Source organism: Mytilus edulis, chromosome 13, assembly GCF_963676685.1.
Source record: "Mytilus edulis chromosome 13, xbMytEdul2.2, whole genome shotgun sequence".
In the NCBI taxonomy this organism is placed as follows: domain Eukaryota; kingdom Metazoa; phylum Mollusca; class Bivalvia; order Mytilida; family Mytilidae; genus Mytilus; species Mytilus edulis.
In genome coordinates, this window is record NC_092356.1 from 2,812,774 (window position 1) to 2,830,856 (window position 18,083).

The window sequence follows — 18,083 nt, forward strand, 5'->3', positions numbered from 1 at the left end:
AAGATTTTTGTACCATATGATAAAGTAACAACTACTAAAGGTAATAAATAAAATTTGTAATGAAAAATAAATGTTTTTAATTTTTTCTGAAAATTTTATACCCGCGAGCCTCCTTAAAAGAAAAAGGTGAAAGTAGGTTTTTCAGTTTAATGTGAACATTTTATTACAACTAGCTGTAGACAACCTTTTTGACAAATAAGGAAAATCAATGAAGCATATGTGGACTTGTACATTATAAATGTACTGGTAAAAATACTGTAGAGTGAACTGTGTAATCAAGTCTGTAGCAGGATCATTACTGTTGGAATTGGACTTGAATCAGGCAACAGGAGCTGTTATATCAGTTGATACGATTCAAAACTTGAACTGTGTCCAGAGAAAGAGGTTAAACATGTTTTCATGTGATAGACTGAACTAATTTCCTAGTGAACTATATCTAGCTTAATATGACTGTTATTGATAATGAACAAATATAGATTATGTTCTTCTTTGACTAAAGACTAAATTTAACACATTATTAATTTATATTGTTAATGTAATTAACTCTGAAATTCATTTTTATTCACAGTACCAAAAGTGTCAAAGATACTTTTGTATTGTTATATTCTATTGAACCTATATTTCTATTTGACAAATAAATGTAACTTCCCTTTTAAATACAAGTTATTGAAGTCACAAAATACAAGTTGAACCATGTTCATGTCTTTAGTCATTAGCAAAGTACTTATAACTATTATCCAGTGTTGTCAGTGAGAGATTCTCACGATACCCACATTCCTTTACGTTATTTTAAAATTATTAACAATTGAGCTAATACTTCAGTTTTAGTCAGGAAACTATATTTGTGGCCGACAATGTTGAACAGCAGTAATACCAATACATGACCGCCAAAATTTATGGTCATTTAAAAACAGGGTTGCAAGTTTTTGTATGTACTATTTTAACAATAATCCTTAAAGCTAAATAAAACAAAACTTGCAATTTCATGCCAATGTTTAAGTGTCAATTATAGAACCTTTAAACAAAATTTTATATAAGCTTTGGTAAACCTTTAAACACAATATTATATAAGCTAAGGTAAAGCAGTAAAATACTTAGCATTTTCTGAGAGTCTTCAGCTGCAGGGCTTTAAAATGGTGAAATATTGGCTAAAATACCTGCTGCAGGTCACAACTAAAAGTGTAGGAATAATAAACTGCAATGAAAAAAAAGTTGATGAATTAATTGAATCATGAAATATGATTTTGACTTAAAAAAAAAATTATTACTCTATTACAGAAGCCTGTAATTCAGTAGTTGTCTTTTGTTTATGTATTACATATTTGTTTTCTGTTCATTTTTTGTACATTAATTAGGCCGTTAGTTTTCTTGTTTGAATTGTTTTACATTGTCATGTCTTGGCCTTTTATAGTGGGCTATACCGTGTTGGCTTTGCTTGCTGTTAAAGGCTGTACTTCTTAATTTATGTGTTAATTGGTCTGCTATGGAGAGTTGTCTCATTGGCAATTATACCACATCTTCATTTTTATATTGACACTTAATTATGGTAATGTGCTGGACACAGTAAGAAATGTCATTTTCTATGACAAATAAAGAAATGACATTTTTGATCCCTTAATGCCCCTTATAGCTCAGAAACCACAAAACCTGAGCAAATCTTATTGATATAGAATGTTAAATAAACAGCTGCGCCATGAGCATATGATACACCTGTCATATTTTCAAAGAATAATGTTTGATTACTTCTCGATGTCAATTGATGAAAATTAAAAAGGAGCTTTCATCAATAGAATAATCAATTCACCCAAGTTTCATGAGAACTGCTTAAAGCATTTTTCAGATATTGTTCCTAAATGAATAAAACCCCACAACTCGGATACTTAAAATCAAAACTATCTGTTGGTTGAGAAATCAGTAGTCTGATTCAATACACACCTGTCTTTCTGTTGGTGATGGGATGATGAAGCTGATTCATAACACACCAGGCTTTGTGTTGGTTGAGAGATGAAAAGCTGTTTCAGTATACACCATGACATCTGTTGGTCACAAGATAAGGAGGTTGTATGAGTACACACCAGGCTTTCTGTAAATTAAGAGATGAAGATGTTGATTCAGTACACACCAGGCTGGCTGTTAGTTTTGAGATTAAAAGGCTGTTTCAGTATAGACCAAGCTGTCTGTTGGTGGAGAGATGTGCAGGCTTATTCAGTTCCCTGTATGTTGGTAGACATATGTTGATGATGATCCATAACAACCAGACTGTGAGTTTAAAGAGGGAAGAAGAGGCTGATTCGGTCCACACCAGGTTTTTGTTGGTTGAGAGATTGAGAAGCTGATTCAGTACACACTAGGCTGTTTGTTAGTTGAAAGAATATTATTATGCACCAAATTGTCAGTTGTGGAGAGATGATGAAGCTGATTCCGTATAAACAAGGCTGTATGTTGTGGACAGCAGATGCTGATTCAGTAGACACCAGACTGTCTGCTGGTTGAGACATCTGGATTATAATTCAATACACACCAGTCTTTATGTTGGATGAGAGATGAACAGGCTGATTCAGTACACACCAGAATGTCTGTTAATGCAGAGATGATGATGCTGATTCAGTACAGACCAGACTATCTGTTGGTAGATAAGTGATGATGCTTATTTAGTTGCTTCAGTACACATCATAACTCTGTTGATTGAGAGACGATGATGCTGATTCAATTTAAAAAAAAACCAAGCTGTATGATGGTGGAGGCTTATTCAGTAGAGACAAGATTGTCTGTTGGCTGAGAGATGATGATATTGATAAAGTTTAAACCAGGCTTTCTGTTGGTGGAGAGATGAGAAGACTGATTCAGTTCACGCAAGGATGTCTAATGATGAGATACGTTAATGCTGATTCAGATCACACCAAACTTTCAGTTGGTGGAAATATGATGATGCTGATTCAGTACAAAGTAGAATATTTGTTGGTGGAAAGATCATGATGTATATGCCAGACTGTTTGTTGGTTGAAAGATGATGATGCTAATTCAGTATATGTCATACTGTTGGTTGAAAGATGATGATGCTAATTCAGAATATGCCAGACTGTTGGTTGAAAGATGATGATGCTTATTCAGTATATGCCAGACTGTTAGTTAAACGATGATGATGCTATTTCAAAATATGCCAGACTGTTGGTTGAAAGATGATGATGCTAATTCAGAATATACCAGACTGTTTGTTGGTTGAAAGATGATGATACTAATGCAGAATTTGCCAGTCTGTTCATTTGTTGAAACAAAATGATGGTTTTTCAGTATATGGCAGACTTTGTTGGTTGAGAGATGATGATGGTAATTCAGTATATGCCAGACTGTTTGTTGGTTATGACTTGATGATGCTATTTCAGTACATGCCACACTGTTGTTGGTTGAGAGATGATGATACTAATTCCCTATATGCCAGACTATTGTTGGTTGGGAGATGAATATGTTAATTCAGTATATGCCAGACTGTTTGTTGGTAGAGAGAGGACGATGGTAATTTAGTATATGCCAGACTGTTATTGGTTGAACGAAGATGATGCTAATTCAGTAAATTCCAGACTGTTTTTTGGTTTAGAGATGATGATGCTAATTCAGTATATGCCAGACTGTTTGTTGGTAGAGGGATGATGATGATAATTCAGTATATGCCAGACTGTTTGTTGGTTGAGAGATGAGAAGACTGATTCAGTTCACGCAAGGATGTCTGATGATGAGATACGTTAATGCTGATTCAGATCACACCAAACTTTCAGTTGGTTGAAAGATGAGGATGCTAGTATCAGTATATCATAGAAGATGCAGAAAATCATGCATTTGTGTTTGAAGAACTCAGTTTGTTGATTGAAACTATGAATAAGGTAAATGTCATACTGTTGGTTGAAAGATAATGATGCTAATTCAGAATATGCCAGACTGTTGGTTGAAAGATGATGATGCTAATTCAGTATATGTCATACTGTTGGTTGAAAGATAATGATGCTAATTCAGAATATGCCAGACTGTTGGTTGAAAGATGATGATGCTAATTCAGTATATGCCAGACTGTTGGTTGAAAGATGATAATACTAATTCAGTATATGTCATACTGTTGGTTGAAAGATGATGATGCTAATTAAGTATATTCCAGACTGTTGGTTCAAAGATGATGATGCTAATTCAGAATATGCCACTGTTTGTTGGTTGAGAGATGATGATGCTAATTCAGTACATGACAGACTGTTGTTGGTTGATAGATGATGATGCTAATTCAGTATATGCCAGACTATTGTTGGTTGGGAGATGATGATGATCATTCAGTATATGCGAGACTGTTTGTTGGTAGAGAGATGATGATACTAATTCAGTATATGCCAGACTGGTTCAACGAAGATGATGCTAATTCAGTAATTCCAGACTGTTTGTTGGTTTAGAGATGATGCTAATTCAGTATATGCCAGACTGTTTGTTGGAAGAGAGATTATGATGGTAATTCAGCATATGCCAGACTGTTAGTTGAAAGATGATGATGCTAATTCAGAATATGCCAGACCGTTTGTTGGTTGAGAGATGATGATGCTAATTCAGTATATGCCAGACTGTTTGTTGGTAGAGAGATTATGATGGTAATTCAGCATATGCCAGACTGTTAGTTGAAAGATGATGATGCTAATTCAGAATATGACAGACTGTTGGTTGAAAGATGATGATGCTAATTCAGTATATGCCAGACTGTTGGTTGAATGATGATGATGCTACTTCAGAATATGCCAGACTATTGGTTGAAAGTTGATGATGCTAATTCAGAATATGCCAGACTGTTTGTTGGTTGAGAGATAATGATGCTAATTCAGTACATGCCAGACTGTTGTTGGTTGAGAGATGTTGATGCTAATTCAGTATAAGCAAGACTATTGTTGGTTGGGAGATGATTATGTTAATTCAGTATATGCCAGACTGTTTGTTGGTAGAGAGATGATGATACTAATTCAGTATATGCCAGACTGTTATTGGTTGAACGAAGATGATGCTAATTCAGTAAATTCCAGATTGTTTGTTGGTTTAGAGATGATGATGCTTATTCAGTATATGCCCGACTATTTGTTGGTAATGGGATGATGATGGTAATTCAGTATATGCCAGACTGTTTGTTGGTTGAGAGATGAGGATGCTTATTCAGTATATGTCAGACTGTTTGTTGGTTGAAAGATGATGATGCTAATTCAGTATTTGCCACTGTTGGTTTAAAGATGATGATGCTTATTCAGTATATGCCAGTCTGTTCATTTGTTGAGACAAAATGATGGTAATTCAGTATATGCCAGACTGTTATTGGTTGAACGAAGATGATGCTAATTCAGTAAATTCCAGATTGTTTGTTGGTTTAGAGATGATGATGCTTATTCAGTATATGCCAGACTATTTGTTGGTAATGGGATGATGATGGTAATTCAGTATATGCCAGACTGTTTGTTGGTTGAGAGATGAGGATGCTTATTCAGTATATGTCAGACTGTTTGTTGGTTGAAAGATGATGATGCTAATTCAGTATTTGCCACTGTTGGTTTAAAGATGATGATGCTTATTCAGTATATGCCAGTCTGTTCATTTGTTGAGACAAAATGATGGTAATTCAGTATATGCCAGACTGTTTGTTGGTTGAGAGATGATGATGCTAATTCAGTATATGCCAGACAGTCTGTTGGCTGAAAATGAGGATGCTTTTTCAGTATATGCCAGACTGTTTGTTGGTTGAGAGATGATGATGCTTATTCAGTATATGCCAGACTGTTTGTTGAGACTTGAGGATGGTAGTTCAGTATATGCCAGACTGTTTGTTGGTTTAGAGATGATGATGCTAATTTAGTACATGCCAGACTGTTGTTGGTTGAGAGATGATGATGCTAATTCAGTATATGCCAGACTATTGTTGGTTGGGAGATGATTAAGTTAATTCAGTATATGCCAGACTATTGTTGGTTGGGAGATGATTATGTTAATTCAGTATATGCCACTATTGTTGGTTTGGAGATGATTAAGTTAATTCAGTATATGCCAGACTATTGTTGGTTGGGAGATGATTATGTTAATTCAGTATATGCCAGACTGTTTGTTGGTAGAGAGATGGTGATGCTAATTTAGTACATGCCAGACTGTTTTAGGTTGAACGAAAATAATGCTAATTCAGTAGATTCCAGACTGTTGTTGGTTTAGAGATGATGATGCTAATTCAGTATATGCCAGACTATTTGTTGGTAGAGGGATGATGATTGTAATTCAGTATATGCCAGACTGTTTGTTGGTTGAGAGATGAGGATGCTTATTCAGTATATGTCAGACTGTTTGTTGGTTGAAAGATGATGATGCTAATTCAGTATTTGCCACTGTTGGTTGAAAGATGATGATGCTTATTCAGTATATGTCAGTCTGTTCATTTGTTGAAACAAAATGATGGTTATTCAGTATATGGCAGACTGTTTGTTGGTTGAGAGATGATGATGGTAATTCAGTATATGCCAGACTGTTTGTTGGGTTTAGACATGATGATGGTAATTCAGTATATGCCAGACAGTCTGTTGGCTGAGAGATGATGATGCTTTTTCAGTATATGCCAGACTGTTTGTTGGTTAATAGATGAAGATGCTTATTCAGTATATGCCAGACTGTTGTTGGTTGAACGAAGATGATGCTTATTCAGTAAATGCCAGACTGTTTGTTGGTTGAGAGATGATGATGCTAATTCAGTATATGCCAGACTGTTGTTGGTTGAACGAAGATGATGCTTATTCAGTAAATGCCAGACTGTTTGTTGGCTGAGAGATGATGATGCTAATTCAGTATATGCCAGACTGTTTGTTGGTAGAGAGATTATGATGGTTATTCAGTATATGCCAGACTGTTGGTTGAAAGATGATGATGCTAGTTCAGAATATGCCAGACTGTTTGTTGGTTGAGAGATGATGATGCTAATTCAGTACATGTCAGACTGTTGTTTGGTTGAGAGATGATGATGCTAATTCAGTTTATGCCAGACTATTGTTGGTTGGGAGATGATTATGTTAATTCAGTATATGCCAGACTATTTGTTGGTAGAGAGATGATGATGGTAATTCAGTATATGCCAGACTGTTTGTTGGTAGAGGGATGATGATGGTAATTCAGTATATGCCAGACTGTTTGTTGGTTGAGAGATGAGGATGCTTATTCAGTATATGTCAGACTGTTTGTTGGTTGAAAGATGATGATGCTGATTCAGAATTTGCCACTGTTGGTTGAAAGACGAAGATGCTTATTCAGTATATGCCAGTCTGTTCATTTGTTTAAACAAAATGATGGTAATTCAGTATATGGCAGACTGTTTGTTGGTTGAGAGATGATAATGGTAATTCAGTATATGCCAGACTGTTTGATGGTTGAGACATGATAATGGTAATTCAGTATATGCCAGACTGTTTGTTGGTTGAGACATGATGATGGTTATTCAGTATATGCCAGACAGTCTGTTGGCTGAGAGATGAGGATGCTTTTTCAGTATATGCCAGACTGTTTGTTGGTTGAGAGATGGTGATGCTTATTCAGTATATGCCAGACTGTTGTTGGTTGAACGAAGATGATGCTTATTCAGTAAGATGCTGATTTAATTAACTCTAAAACTGTCAGTTGGTTGAGACATTAGAGGCAGATTAGGTCTTCATCAGACTGTCTGTCAGTTGAGAGATGTTAATGCTAATTCAGTATATGCCAGACTATTTGTTGGTTGAGAGATTATGATGCTAATTCAGTAAATGCCAGACTGTTTGTTGGTAGGGAGATTATGATGGTAATTCAGTATATCCCAGACTGTTGGTTGAAAGATGATGATGCTAATTCAGAATATGCCAGACTGTTTGTTGGTTGAGACAAAATGATGGTAATTCAGTATATGCCAGACTGTTATTGGTTGAACGAAGATGATGCTAATTCAGTAAATTCCAGATTGTTTGTTGGTTTAGAGATGATGATGCTTATTCAGAATATGCCAGACCGTTTGTTGGTTGAGAGATGATGATGCTAATTCAGTATATGCCAGACTGTTTGTTGGTAGAGAGATTATGATGGTAATTCAGCATATGCCAGACTGTTAGTTGAAAGATGATGATGCTAATTCAGAATATGACAGACTGTTGGTTGAAAGATGATGATGCTAATTCAGTATATGCCAGACTGTTGGTTGAATGATGATGATGCTACTTCAGAATATGCCAGACTATTGGTTGAAAGTTGATGATGCTAATTCAGAATATGCCAGACTGTTTGTTGGTTGAGAGATAATGATGCTAATTCAGTACATGCCAGACTGTTGTTGGTTGAGAGATGTTGATGCTAATTCAGTATAAGCAAGACTATTGTTGGTTGGGAGATGATTATGTTAATTCAGTATATGCCAGACTGTTTGTTGGTAGAGAGATGATGATACTAATTCAGTATATGCCAGACTGTTATTGGTTGAACGAAGATGATGCTAATTCAGTAAATTCCAGATTGTTTGTTGGTTTAGAGATGATGATGCTTATTCAGTATATGCCCGACTATTTGTTGGTAATGGGATGATGATGGTAATTCAGTATATGCCAGACTGTTTGTTGGTTGAGAGATGAGGATGCTTATTCAGTATATGTCAGACTGTTTGTTGGTTGAAAGATGATGATGCTAATTCAGTATTTGCCACTGTTGGTTTAAAGATGATGATGCTTATTCAGTATATGCCAGTCTGTTCATTTGTTGAGACAAAATGATGGTAATTCAGTATATGCCAGACTGTTATTGGTTGAACGAAGATGATGCTAATTCAGTAAATTCCAGATTGTTTGTTGGTTTAGAGATGATGATGCTTATTCAGTATATGCCAGACTATTTGTTGGTAATGGGATGATGATGGTAATTCAGTATATGCCAGACTGTTTGTTGGTTGAGAGATGAGGATGCTTATTCAGTATATGTCAGACTGTTTGTTGGTTGAAAGATGATGATGCTAATTCAGTATTTGCCACTGTTGGTTTAAAGATGATGATGCTTATTCAGTATATGCCAGTCTGTTCATTTGTTGAGACAAAATGATGGTAATTCAGTATATGCCAGACTGTTTGTTGGTTGAGAGATGATGATGCTAATTCAGTATATGCCAGACAGTCTGTTGGCTGAAAATGAGGATGCTTTTTCAGTATATGCCAGACTGTTTGTTGGTTGAGAGATGATGATGCTTATTCAGTATATGCCAGACTGTTTGTTGAGACTTGAGGATGGTAGTTCAGTATATGCCAGACTGTTTGTTGGTTTAGAGATGATGATGCTAATTTAGTACATGCCAGACTGTTGTTGGTTGAGAGATGATGATGCTAATTCAGTATATGCCAGACTATTGTTGGTTGGGAGATGATTAAGTTAATTCAGTATATGCCAGACTATTGTTGGTTGGGAGATGATTATGTTAATTCAGTATATGCCACTATTGTTGGTTTGGAGATGATTAAGTTAATTCAGTATATGCCAGACTATTGTTGGTTGGGAGATGATTATGTTAATTCAGTATATGCCAGACTGTTTGTTGGTAGAGAGATGGTGATGCTAATTTAGTACATGCCAGACTGTTTTAGGTTGAACGAAAATAATGCTAATTCAGTAGATTCCAGACTGTTGTTGGTTTAGAGATGATGATGCTAATTCAGTATATGCCAGACTATTTGTTGGTAGAGGGATGATGATTGTAATTCAGTATATGCCAGACTGTTTGTTGGTTGAGAGATGAGGATGCTTATTCAGTATATGTCAGACTGTTTGTTGGTTGAAAGATGATGATGCTAATTCAGTATTTGCCACTGTTGGTTGAAAGATGATGATGCTTATTCAGTATATGTCAGTCTGTTCATTTGTTGAAACAAAATGATGGTTATTCAGTATATGGCAGACTGTTTGTTGGTTGAGAGATGATGATGGTAATTCAGTATATGCCAGACTGTTTGTTGGGTTTAGACATGATGATGGTAATTCAGTATATGCCAGACAGTCTGTTGGCTGAGAGATGATGATGCTTTTTCAGTATATGCCAGACTGTTTGTTGGTTAATAGATGAAGATGCTTATTCAGTATATGCCAGACTGTTGTTGGTTGAACGAAGATGATGCTTATTCAGTAAATGCCAGACTGTTTGTTGGTTGAGAGATGATGATGCTAATTCAGTATATGCCAGACTGTTGTTGGTTGAACGAAGATGATGCTTATTCAGTAAATGCCAGACTGTTTGTTGGCTGAGAGATGATGATGCTAATTCAGTATATGCCAGACTGTTTGTTGGTAGAGAGATTATGATGGTTATTCAGTATATGCCAGACTGTTGGTTGAAAGATGATGATGCTAGTTCAGAATATGCCAGACTGTTTGTTGGTTGAGAGATGATGATGCTAATTCAGTACATGTCAGACTGTTGTTTGGTTGAGAGATGATGATGCTAATTCAGTTTATGCCAGACTATTGTTGGTTGGGAGATGATTATGTTAATTCAGTATATGCCAGACTATTTGTTGGTAGAGAGATGATGATGGTAATTCAGTATATGCCAGACTGTTTGTTGGTAGAGGGATGATGATGGTAATTCAGTATATGCCAGACTGTTTGTTGGTTGAGAGATGAGGATGCTTATTCAGTATATGTCAGACTGTTTGTTGGTTGAAAGATGATGATGCTGATTCAGAATTTGCCACTGTTGGTTGAAAGACGAAGATGCTTATTCAGTATATGCCAGTCTGTTCATTTGTTTAAACAAAATGATGGTAATTCAGTATATGGCAGACTGTTTGTTGGTTGAGAGATGATAATGGTAATTCAGTATATGCCAGACTGTTTGATGGTTGAGACATGATAATGGTAATTCAGTATATGCCAGACTGTTTGTTGGTTGAGACATGATGATGGTTATTCAGTATATGCCAGACAGTCTGTTGGCTGAGAGATGAGGATGCTTTTTCAGTATATGCCAGACTGTTTGTTGGTTGAGAGATGGTGATGCTTATTCAGTATATGCCAGACTGTTGTTGGTTGAACGAAGATGATGCTTATTCAGTAAGATGCTGATTTAATTAACTCTAAAACTGTCAGTTGGTTGAGACATTAGAGGCAGATTAGGTCTTCATCAGACTGTCTGTCAGTTGAGAGATGTTAATGCTAATTCAGTATATGCCAGACTATTTGTTGGTTGAGAGATTATGATGCTAATTCAGTAAATGCCAGACTGTTTGTTGGTAGGGAGATTATGATGGTAATTCAGTATATCCCAGACTGTTGGTTGAAAGATGATGATGCTAATTCAGAATATGCCAGACTGTTTGTTGGTTGAGAGATGATGATGCTAATTCAGTACATGCCAGACTGTTGTTGGTTGAGAGATGATGATGCTAATTCAGTATATGCCAAACTATTGTTGGTTGGGAGATGATTATGTTAATTCAGTATATGTCAGACTGTTTGTTGGTAGAGAGATGGTGATGCTAATTCATTACATACCAGACTGTTTTTGGTTGAACGAAGATAATGCTAATTCAGTAAATTCCAGACTGTTTGTTGGTTTAGAGATGATGATGCTTATTCAGTATATGCCAGACTATTTGTTGGTAAAGGGATGATGATTGTAATTCAGTATATGCCAGACTGTTTGTTGGTTGAGAGATGAGGATGCTTATTCAGTATATGTCAGACTGTTTGCTGGTTGAAAGATGATGATGCTAATTCAGTATTTGCCACTGTGGGTTGAAAGATGATGATGCTTATTCAGTATATGCCAGTCTGTTCATTTGTTGAAACAAAATGATGGTAATTCAGTATATTGTAGACTGTTTGTTAGTTGAGAGATGATGATGGTAATTCAGTATATGCCAGACTGTTTTTTGGTTGAGACATGATGATGGTAATTCAGTAAATGCCAGACTGTTTGTTGGCTGAGAGATGATGATGCTAATTCAGTATATGCCAGACTGTTTGTTGGTAGAGAGATTATGATGGTTATGCAGTATATGCCAGACTGTTGGTTGAAAGATGATGATGCTAATTCAGAATATGCCAGACTGTTTGATGATTGAGAGATGATGATGCTAATTCAGTACATGCCAGACTGTTGTTGGTTGAGAGATGATGATGCTAATTCAGTTTATGCCAGACTATTGTTGGTTGGGAGATGATTATGCTAATTGAGTATATGCCAGACTATTTGTTGGTAGAGAGATGATGATGCTAATTCAGTATATGCCAGACTGTTTGTTGGTAGAGGGAAGATGATGGTAATTCAGTATATGCCAGACTGTTTGTTGGTTGAGAGATGAGGATGCTTATTCAGTATATGTCAGACTGTTTGTTGGTTGAAAGATGATGATGCTAATTCAGAATTTGCCACTGTTGGTTGAAAGATGAAGATGCTTATTCAGTATATGCCAGTCTGTTCATTTGTTGAAACAAAATGATGGTAATTCAGTATATGGCAGACTGTTTGTAGGTAGAGAGATGATAATGGTAATTCAGTATATGCCAGACTGTTTGTTGGTTGAGACATGATAATGGTAATTCAGTATATGCCAGACAGTCCGTTGGCTGAGAGATGATGATGCTTTTTCAGTATATGCCAGACTGTTTGTTGGTTGAGAGATGATGATGCTTTTTCAGTATATGCCAGACTGTTGTTGGTTGAACGAAGATGATGCTTATTCAGTAAGATGCTGATTTAATTAACTCTAAAACTGCCAGTTGGTTGAGACATTAGAGGCAGATTAGGTCTTCATCAGACTGTCTGTCAGTTGAGAGACGAGGAGCTGATTCAGTTTTACCAGGCTGTCTGTTGGTGGAGAGATGATGATGCTGATTCAGTTAACATAAGACTGTCTGTTGGTGGAGAGATGAAATACTGGCTGTTGGTAGAGAGATGATAGACTATCTGTTGGTGACAAGATGATGATGCTGATTCAGTTAACATAAGACTGGCTGTTGGTGGAAAGATGATGATACAGATTCAGTTAACATAAGACTGTCTGTTGGTGGAGAGATGATGATGCAGATTCAGTTAACATAAGACTGGCTGTAGGTGGAGAGATGATGATGCAGATTCAGTTATGACATAAGACTGGCTGTTGGTGGAGAGGTGATGATGCAGATTCGGTTAACATAAGACTGCCTGTCATGAAGAAAGATGTTATCTGGAGGCATAGATGTTGGTGACAAAACTTTATCCTGTGTAACTGTCTGTGTGAAGACAAATTGGAATTACATGAAGAAAGACATTATCTGGAGGCATACAGGTTGGTGACAAAACTTTATCCTGTGCGACTGTCTGTGTGATAACAAATTGATATAACATGAAGAAAGACATTGCTTGCTGAACACTTGCTGGAGGTTTACCTGTTGTTGGTAACAAAAACATCCTGTTTGACTGTGTGCTGTAACAGCAAATTCAGCAAATTTTCAATTTATTGGCATAACTTGAGAACAACGAATGTGATGCCACTCAAATTTAAACCTGGTCTGTGTTAGGTGGTAATAAGCAATGTCTCACAAGTTTCTCTATATTTGATTAAGACCATTTTTATATGGCTGCACAAATAGGTGGCTGTAAAATGGTATTGCAATGTTGAATGAATCTCTATGAAACTGTTCTTCTCTATTCTTCCTTAATATCAAGTTCATTTCTAGAAGAAAAAGAAACACATACAAATTAATATATATATTCATATCCACTTCCTAACTAACTTAAGAATTTTAAGGATTATGGTGACTTGAATAACACCGATATCACTCAGACTACAATTCTACCTTGACAGGTAAGTTTGTATTTAGCCTATAAAATACTTATTTAGCCTTGAGAATTGAAAGGTCAGTTTATCCCATTCATACAATAGAAGTTTACCTATGAGGGTCTGAATGGGGTTTACAGAATAGAGAATAAATGTAATAGCAACAAAAAATAGAGAATAGAGAAAATGAACAACAAAATAAAGAATAGAAATAATGTGGTGCAAAAGTATAAAGAATAAATAAGCAAAATAAAAAGGAAACTTAGGTAACTGTAATGCAATACCGATAATATAATGATCAATGTGCATAATTGATAAATAATCTTGTAACAGAAAGACTATATAGTAAAATCATTTTCATGAGATTTTGCTTTACAGAATGAGAGTTATTTTTAAGGCTATTAAAAGAAAAATGCCCTAAAAATTTAAAGAATACAGATATTAAAAAACCCATGCAGGTCCTCATGTCATTTACATTGTCAAAATATAGGACACATCTAGTCAAACTGGTTTTAAATTAGACATCTTGTCAAACTGGTTTTGTATAACTGACTGTTTCTTGCCCTAGATGTCTATTTCACAGTGACCTTATGTGTTTGTGCTAAGAGTACATTGTACTGTCAAATTCATTGATTTTCTGTTGGGACATGACCTACATTGTAAACATGCAAAATAGTGGCTTGAGATTTCAACTAATATTAGTATAATAAATTAAAATTTGGAATATTATATCTTGGTTGATGATGGTTTTTTTTGGGACCAAGATGTTTTCTTCATTCTTGTTCACATTATGATTATTTTAACCTTCAACATTGTTCAATGCACATTTAAAGATAGAAAAAATTTCAGCTCTCATTTAAAATATTTTGCAACTTAATAATAATCTGTCAGATTTGGTGTAAACAAAAAACAAAACCCTGCAAGCATAGTCTATTTCTATAACAGTCAAGCAGATAGTTTTTTTTATATCTGAAAAAAAAACTACCATGTAAAGAAATATGCAATTAAAAGGTCTAAAATAGCCCCTAAAATTCAACATTAACAGATTTTTAACAATTAAATCAAGATGCACAAAGTTTTAAGTATTGGTCAGAATATAGGGTTCTTCTGTACTTTAACAATATCACAATAACAATAAAGTGACCTTAATTTTGGACAAGGTAAATGGCATGAAGCCAAATTTATCCACCTCTATTGTATGAATGGGAAACTGACCTTTCAATTCTCAAGGCTAAATAAGTATTTTATAGGCTAAATACAAACTTACCTGTCAAGGTAGAATTGTAATCTGAGTGGTACCGGCGTTATTCAAGTCACCATAAGTGTGGAATCTGCTTACAAATTCATGCATGCATATATCACATAGCAAATAAAACACATACATGTATTTGCTTCTCTTGGACTTGCAAGTTGAGAAAAAGAACGAAAAAATTGTTGAAAAACTGGAAATCCCCCCCCCCCTTTTTTTTAAATAAATATAACCCCAAAACTTGGAATCCAAAATTAATCTAAAAAAAAAAGGCTCATGTCAATAGATGTACACAATTCACTCAAATTGGTCAAAGGTATACCATAATATGTCCCCTTAACAGGCTTATAAAAAATAAGTGCAAAATATCAATCGAGAAACCCAATGTCAAAGAAATTGCAGAAATGATGTCTTTCAAAAATAAAAATTTCTCCTAAATCCCAATCTTTTGCGCCAATATACTTTCGCACCCTACACGTTCGCACCCTTCATGTTTGCGCCCGATTTGTATTTGTAGAAGATTTTAAGTGATTTGTGGTAAAGAAATCCCTGACTTAATAATTTACCAGTACTTTTGCGTAGGATGCATACCGTTCCTGAACAGGTCATGACTGGCAAATATGATTGTTTCCCCCAGCTACTTACATATTTGATCCATTTTAGTCCTTTCTCTATTTTTCTCTTCCTTTCCTTTTTCTCATTCATAATTTTAACTTTAACTTTATTCCAGTCAAATTTTATTGATTGGTGGCTTGACAAAAACTTCTGAATATCCACTTTGCCTGAAAACATTTGCATAATTTTTGTCATATAAAATTACTGGTTATTGGCAATTGAGTAATGTTATAATAGCTTTAGGTAAGTGTTGTGCATCTGTTAATTTGGTTTACAATTTTAATCGTTATTTTTCTTCCATAAAAGCATATATTTTATTAAACTCATGAGAAGTTTCCAAAATATCTCAGAGTATCGACTCTTGTTATACTGTCCCATAAAGACTCTTTGAATAATTCCATTATAGAAGGCGCATGACCTTAATAAGTTAATCTGAAAATTCTCTGTGAACTTTCAAAGATCTGGATTAAAAACAAAGATTGTACCAGTAATATGTAAATTAGTTCCAATGTCTAGAAAATAGGAGTCAAGAGCTTGCAAGCACTGACTGGTAAAGATTGCTTCAATTCAATTTATCAGTGAGAAGTAAAATTAATGTCACATTGGTTGTACTTGATTAATCAACAATTCTAGACAATGCAAAGGAAGGCAACTCCAATTTTTAAAGATAGCTTTAACAATGATATAGTTTATTTTTCTAGAGCAGATAATGGATTCCTGTACCTTGCAAAAGTTATGTAATTTTCTTGAAAGTGTAACATCATTTTGTGCCTTGAATATCTGAGCATATATTACATTTATAAATTTCTGGAAATGTTCATGGACAGGGTGTATAGAATGTTATGATAAATGCACTATATTTTGTGTATCAAAGAGGTAGTGATAAGTCTTGGAAGATTTAGATATCAAGTCAGTCACATAAGGTTTTGATTGCATTTTAAGCAATGTTTGCCTAAAAATTGTTCAAACAATTCTAAAATGGCAGTAGCAAAACTTCAATATGTGTGCAATCATTCTGTGTATTGTCATCAATCTTGATTGAAAATTATATAGGAATTTTGATAAAAAATAACTTAAAGTTCCCATGTCTGAAAAAAGATAATAAAAATCTCCCACAATTCCATAATAGCACCCAATAGGAAATGCACAACTTCAACATGTGTGAAATCTCTCAGTAAAGAATCTGGGTGGAAAACTGTTGAAGCAGTTAAATAAGGTATCCACTTTCCTGGTCACTTTAATAATCATTGTTGAAATTTGTTAGTACATTGTAATATCTCAAATCAAGATCTTTTAATGATCTAGGGGTTGTTGCATGAAGTATGACATTGTGAATATTATTGAAATATGACATACCAGGATATGGCTTTTCACACTTTTCAGTGATGTAATCTTTAAAATACTCCTGTACACATATTGTTTCTTCATCACTCCATCTTGAGTACTGACGTGCTAAAAAAATTAGAATGCATTTATTTTTTCAATAGAAAAGCAGGGATTTGCTCAAATATCATATTTCATTAGCACTCATTAGATTTATTAATCACTAGCACACATTCTATATTTCCTTCTTTGGTCACTCAGGACTATTAAAATATCGTTTTACTCAAAAAATCTTGCAGGTAGACATATATAAATAGATAGAAACTTGTGAATTAATTAAGACTTGAAGTTATTTATAATTTGTAACACAAAACAATTACATATGTTCCTTAAATAAGTGTTATTACTAATTCTTTCAAAGATGTATAAAATAACTTATTCAAGTAATAATTTGTCATTATTTTTAAAGTAACCCTTAATCTTTATTCTCCTCTTAAATCTAATAAATTCTTCATTTTATGATACAAAATGCTGTAAAAATTCATGAAAACTACAATAAGTCCATGCTTCTATTGATATTTAAAATAACTCTATTAAAACAAAAATTACTTATATAAGTAACTAAAAAAAATTACTTGTTTAAGTAATGCCCCTGACTGAATATAGAATATTTAACACTTTTTATATGAATATTGTGCAGCAAACAATATTTCAATTGGGGTCATTATTCATGTTACACTTACTGTTAGTTTTAAGTATGCAACCCCTTTGTTATTAAAACATTCATAAGTGAATAAATTTATATCAAGTATAAGAAATGAGTCAAAATACTAATACCTTTTATAAAAAAATGCATTTTCATATAAAAAAGTTAGATGAAAAATTCCTATAAACATAAATGTTTCCACAGAGAACTTACCTTTTGAGAATCCACTATTACCAACTTTGACGTTATCTTCATCACTTTCTACTTCCTCAACAAATTTTCTTTTAACTGTAGGTATCTTTAAAATATTTAATTGGCACTTTTAAAATTTTGTCTAGAATCAACCCTTTTAGTCCTTAAACTTTGGAGTGAAAACATAACAAGTGAA

At 34.5% G+C, this 18,083-nt stretch overlaps 1 protein-coding gene across 1 annotated transcript in view; it reads right to left on the reverse strand.

Annotated features, from left to right (window-relative positions):
- Nucleotides 1–13,563: 13,563 nt before the first annotated feature.
- The window catches only part of LOC139502339 (uncharacterized), a 123,086-nt gene continuing 118,566 nt past the window's right edge, over nt 13,564–18,083 (reverse strand). Inside the window, exons 40-43 of the mRNA XM_071291787.1 lie at nt 17,909–17,993; nt 17,023–17,118; nt 15,697–15,833; nt 13,564–13,697 (exon numbers count right to left, since the gene is read on the reverse strand). Coding sequence (XP_071147888.1) covers nt 13,692–13,697; nt 15,697–15,833; nt 17,023–17,118; nt 17,909–17,993 — 324 coding nt within the window. The 3' untranslated portion in view covers nt 13,564–13,691. The remainder of the gene's footprint in view (nt 13,698–15,696; nt 15,834–17,022; nt 17,119–17,908; nt 17,994–18,083) is intronic.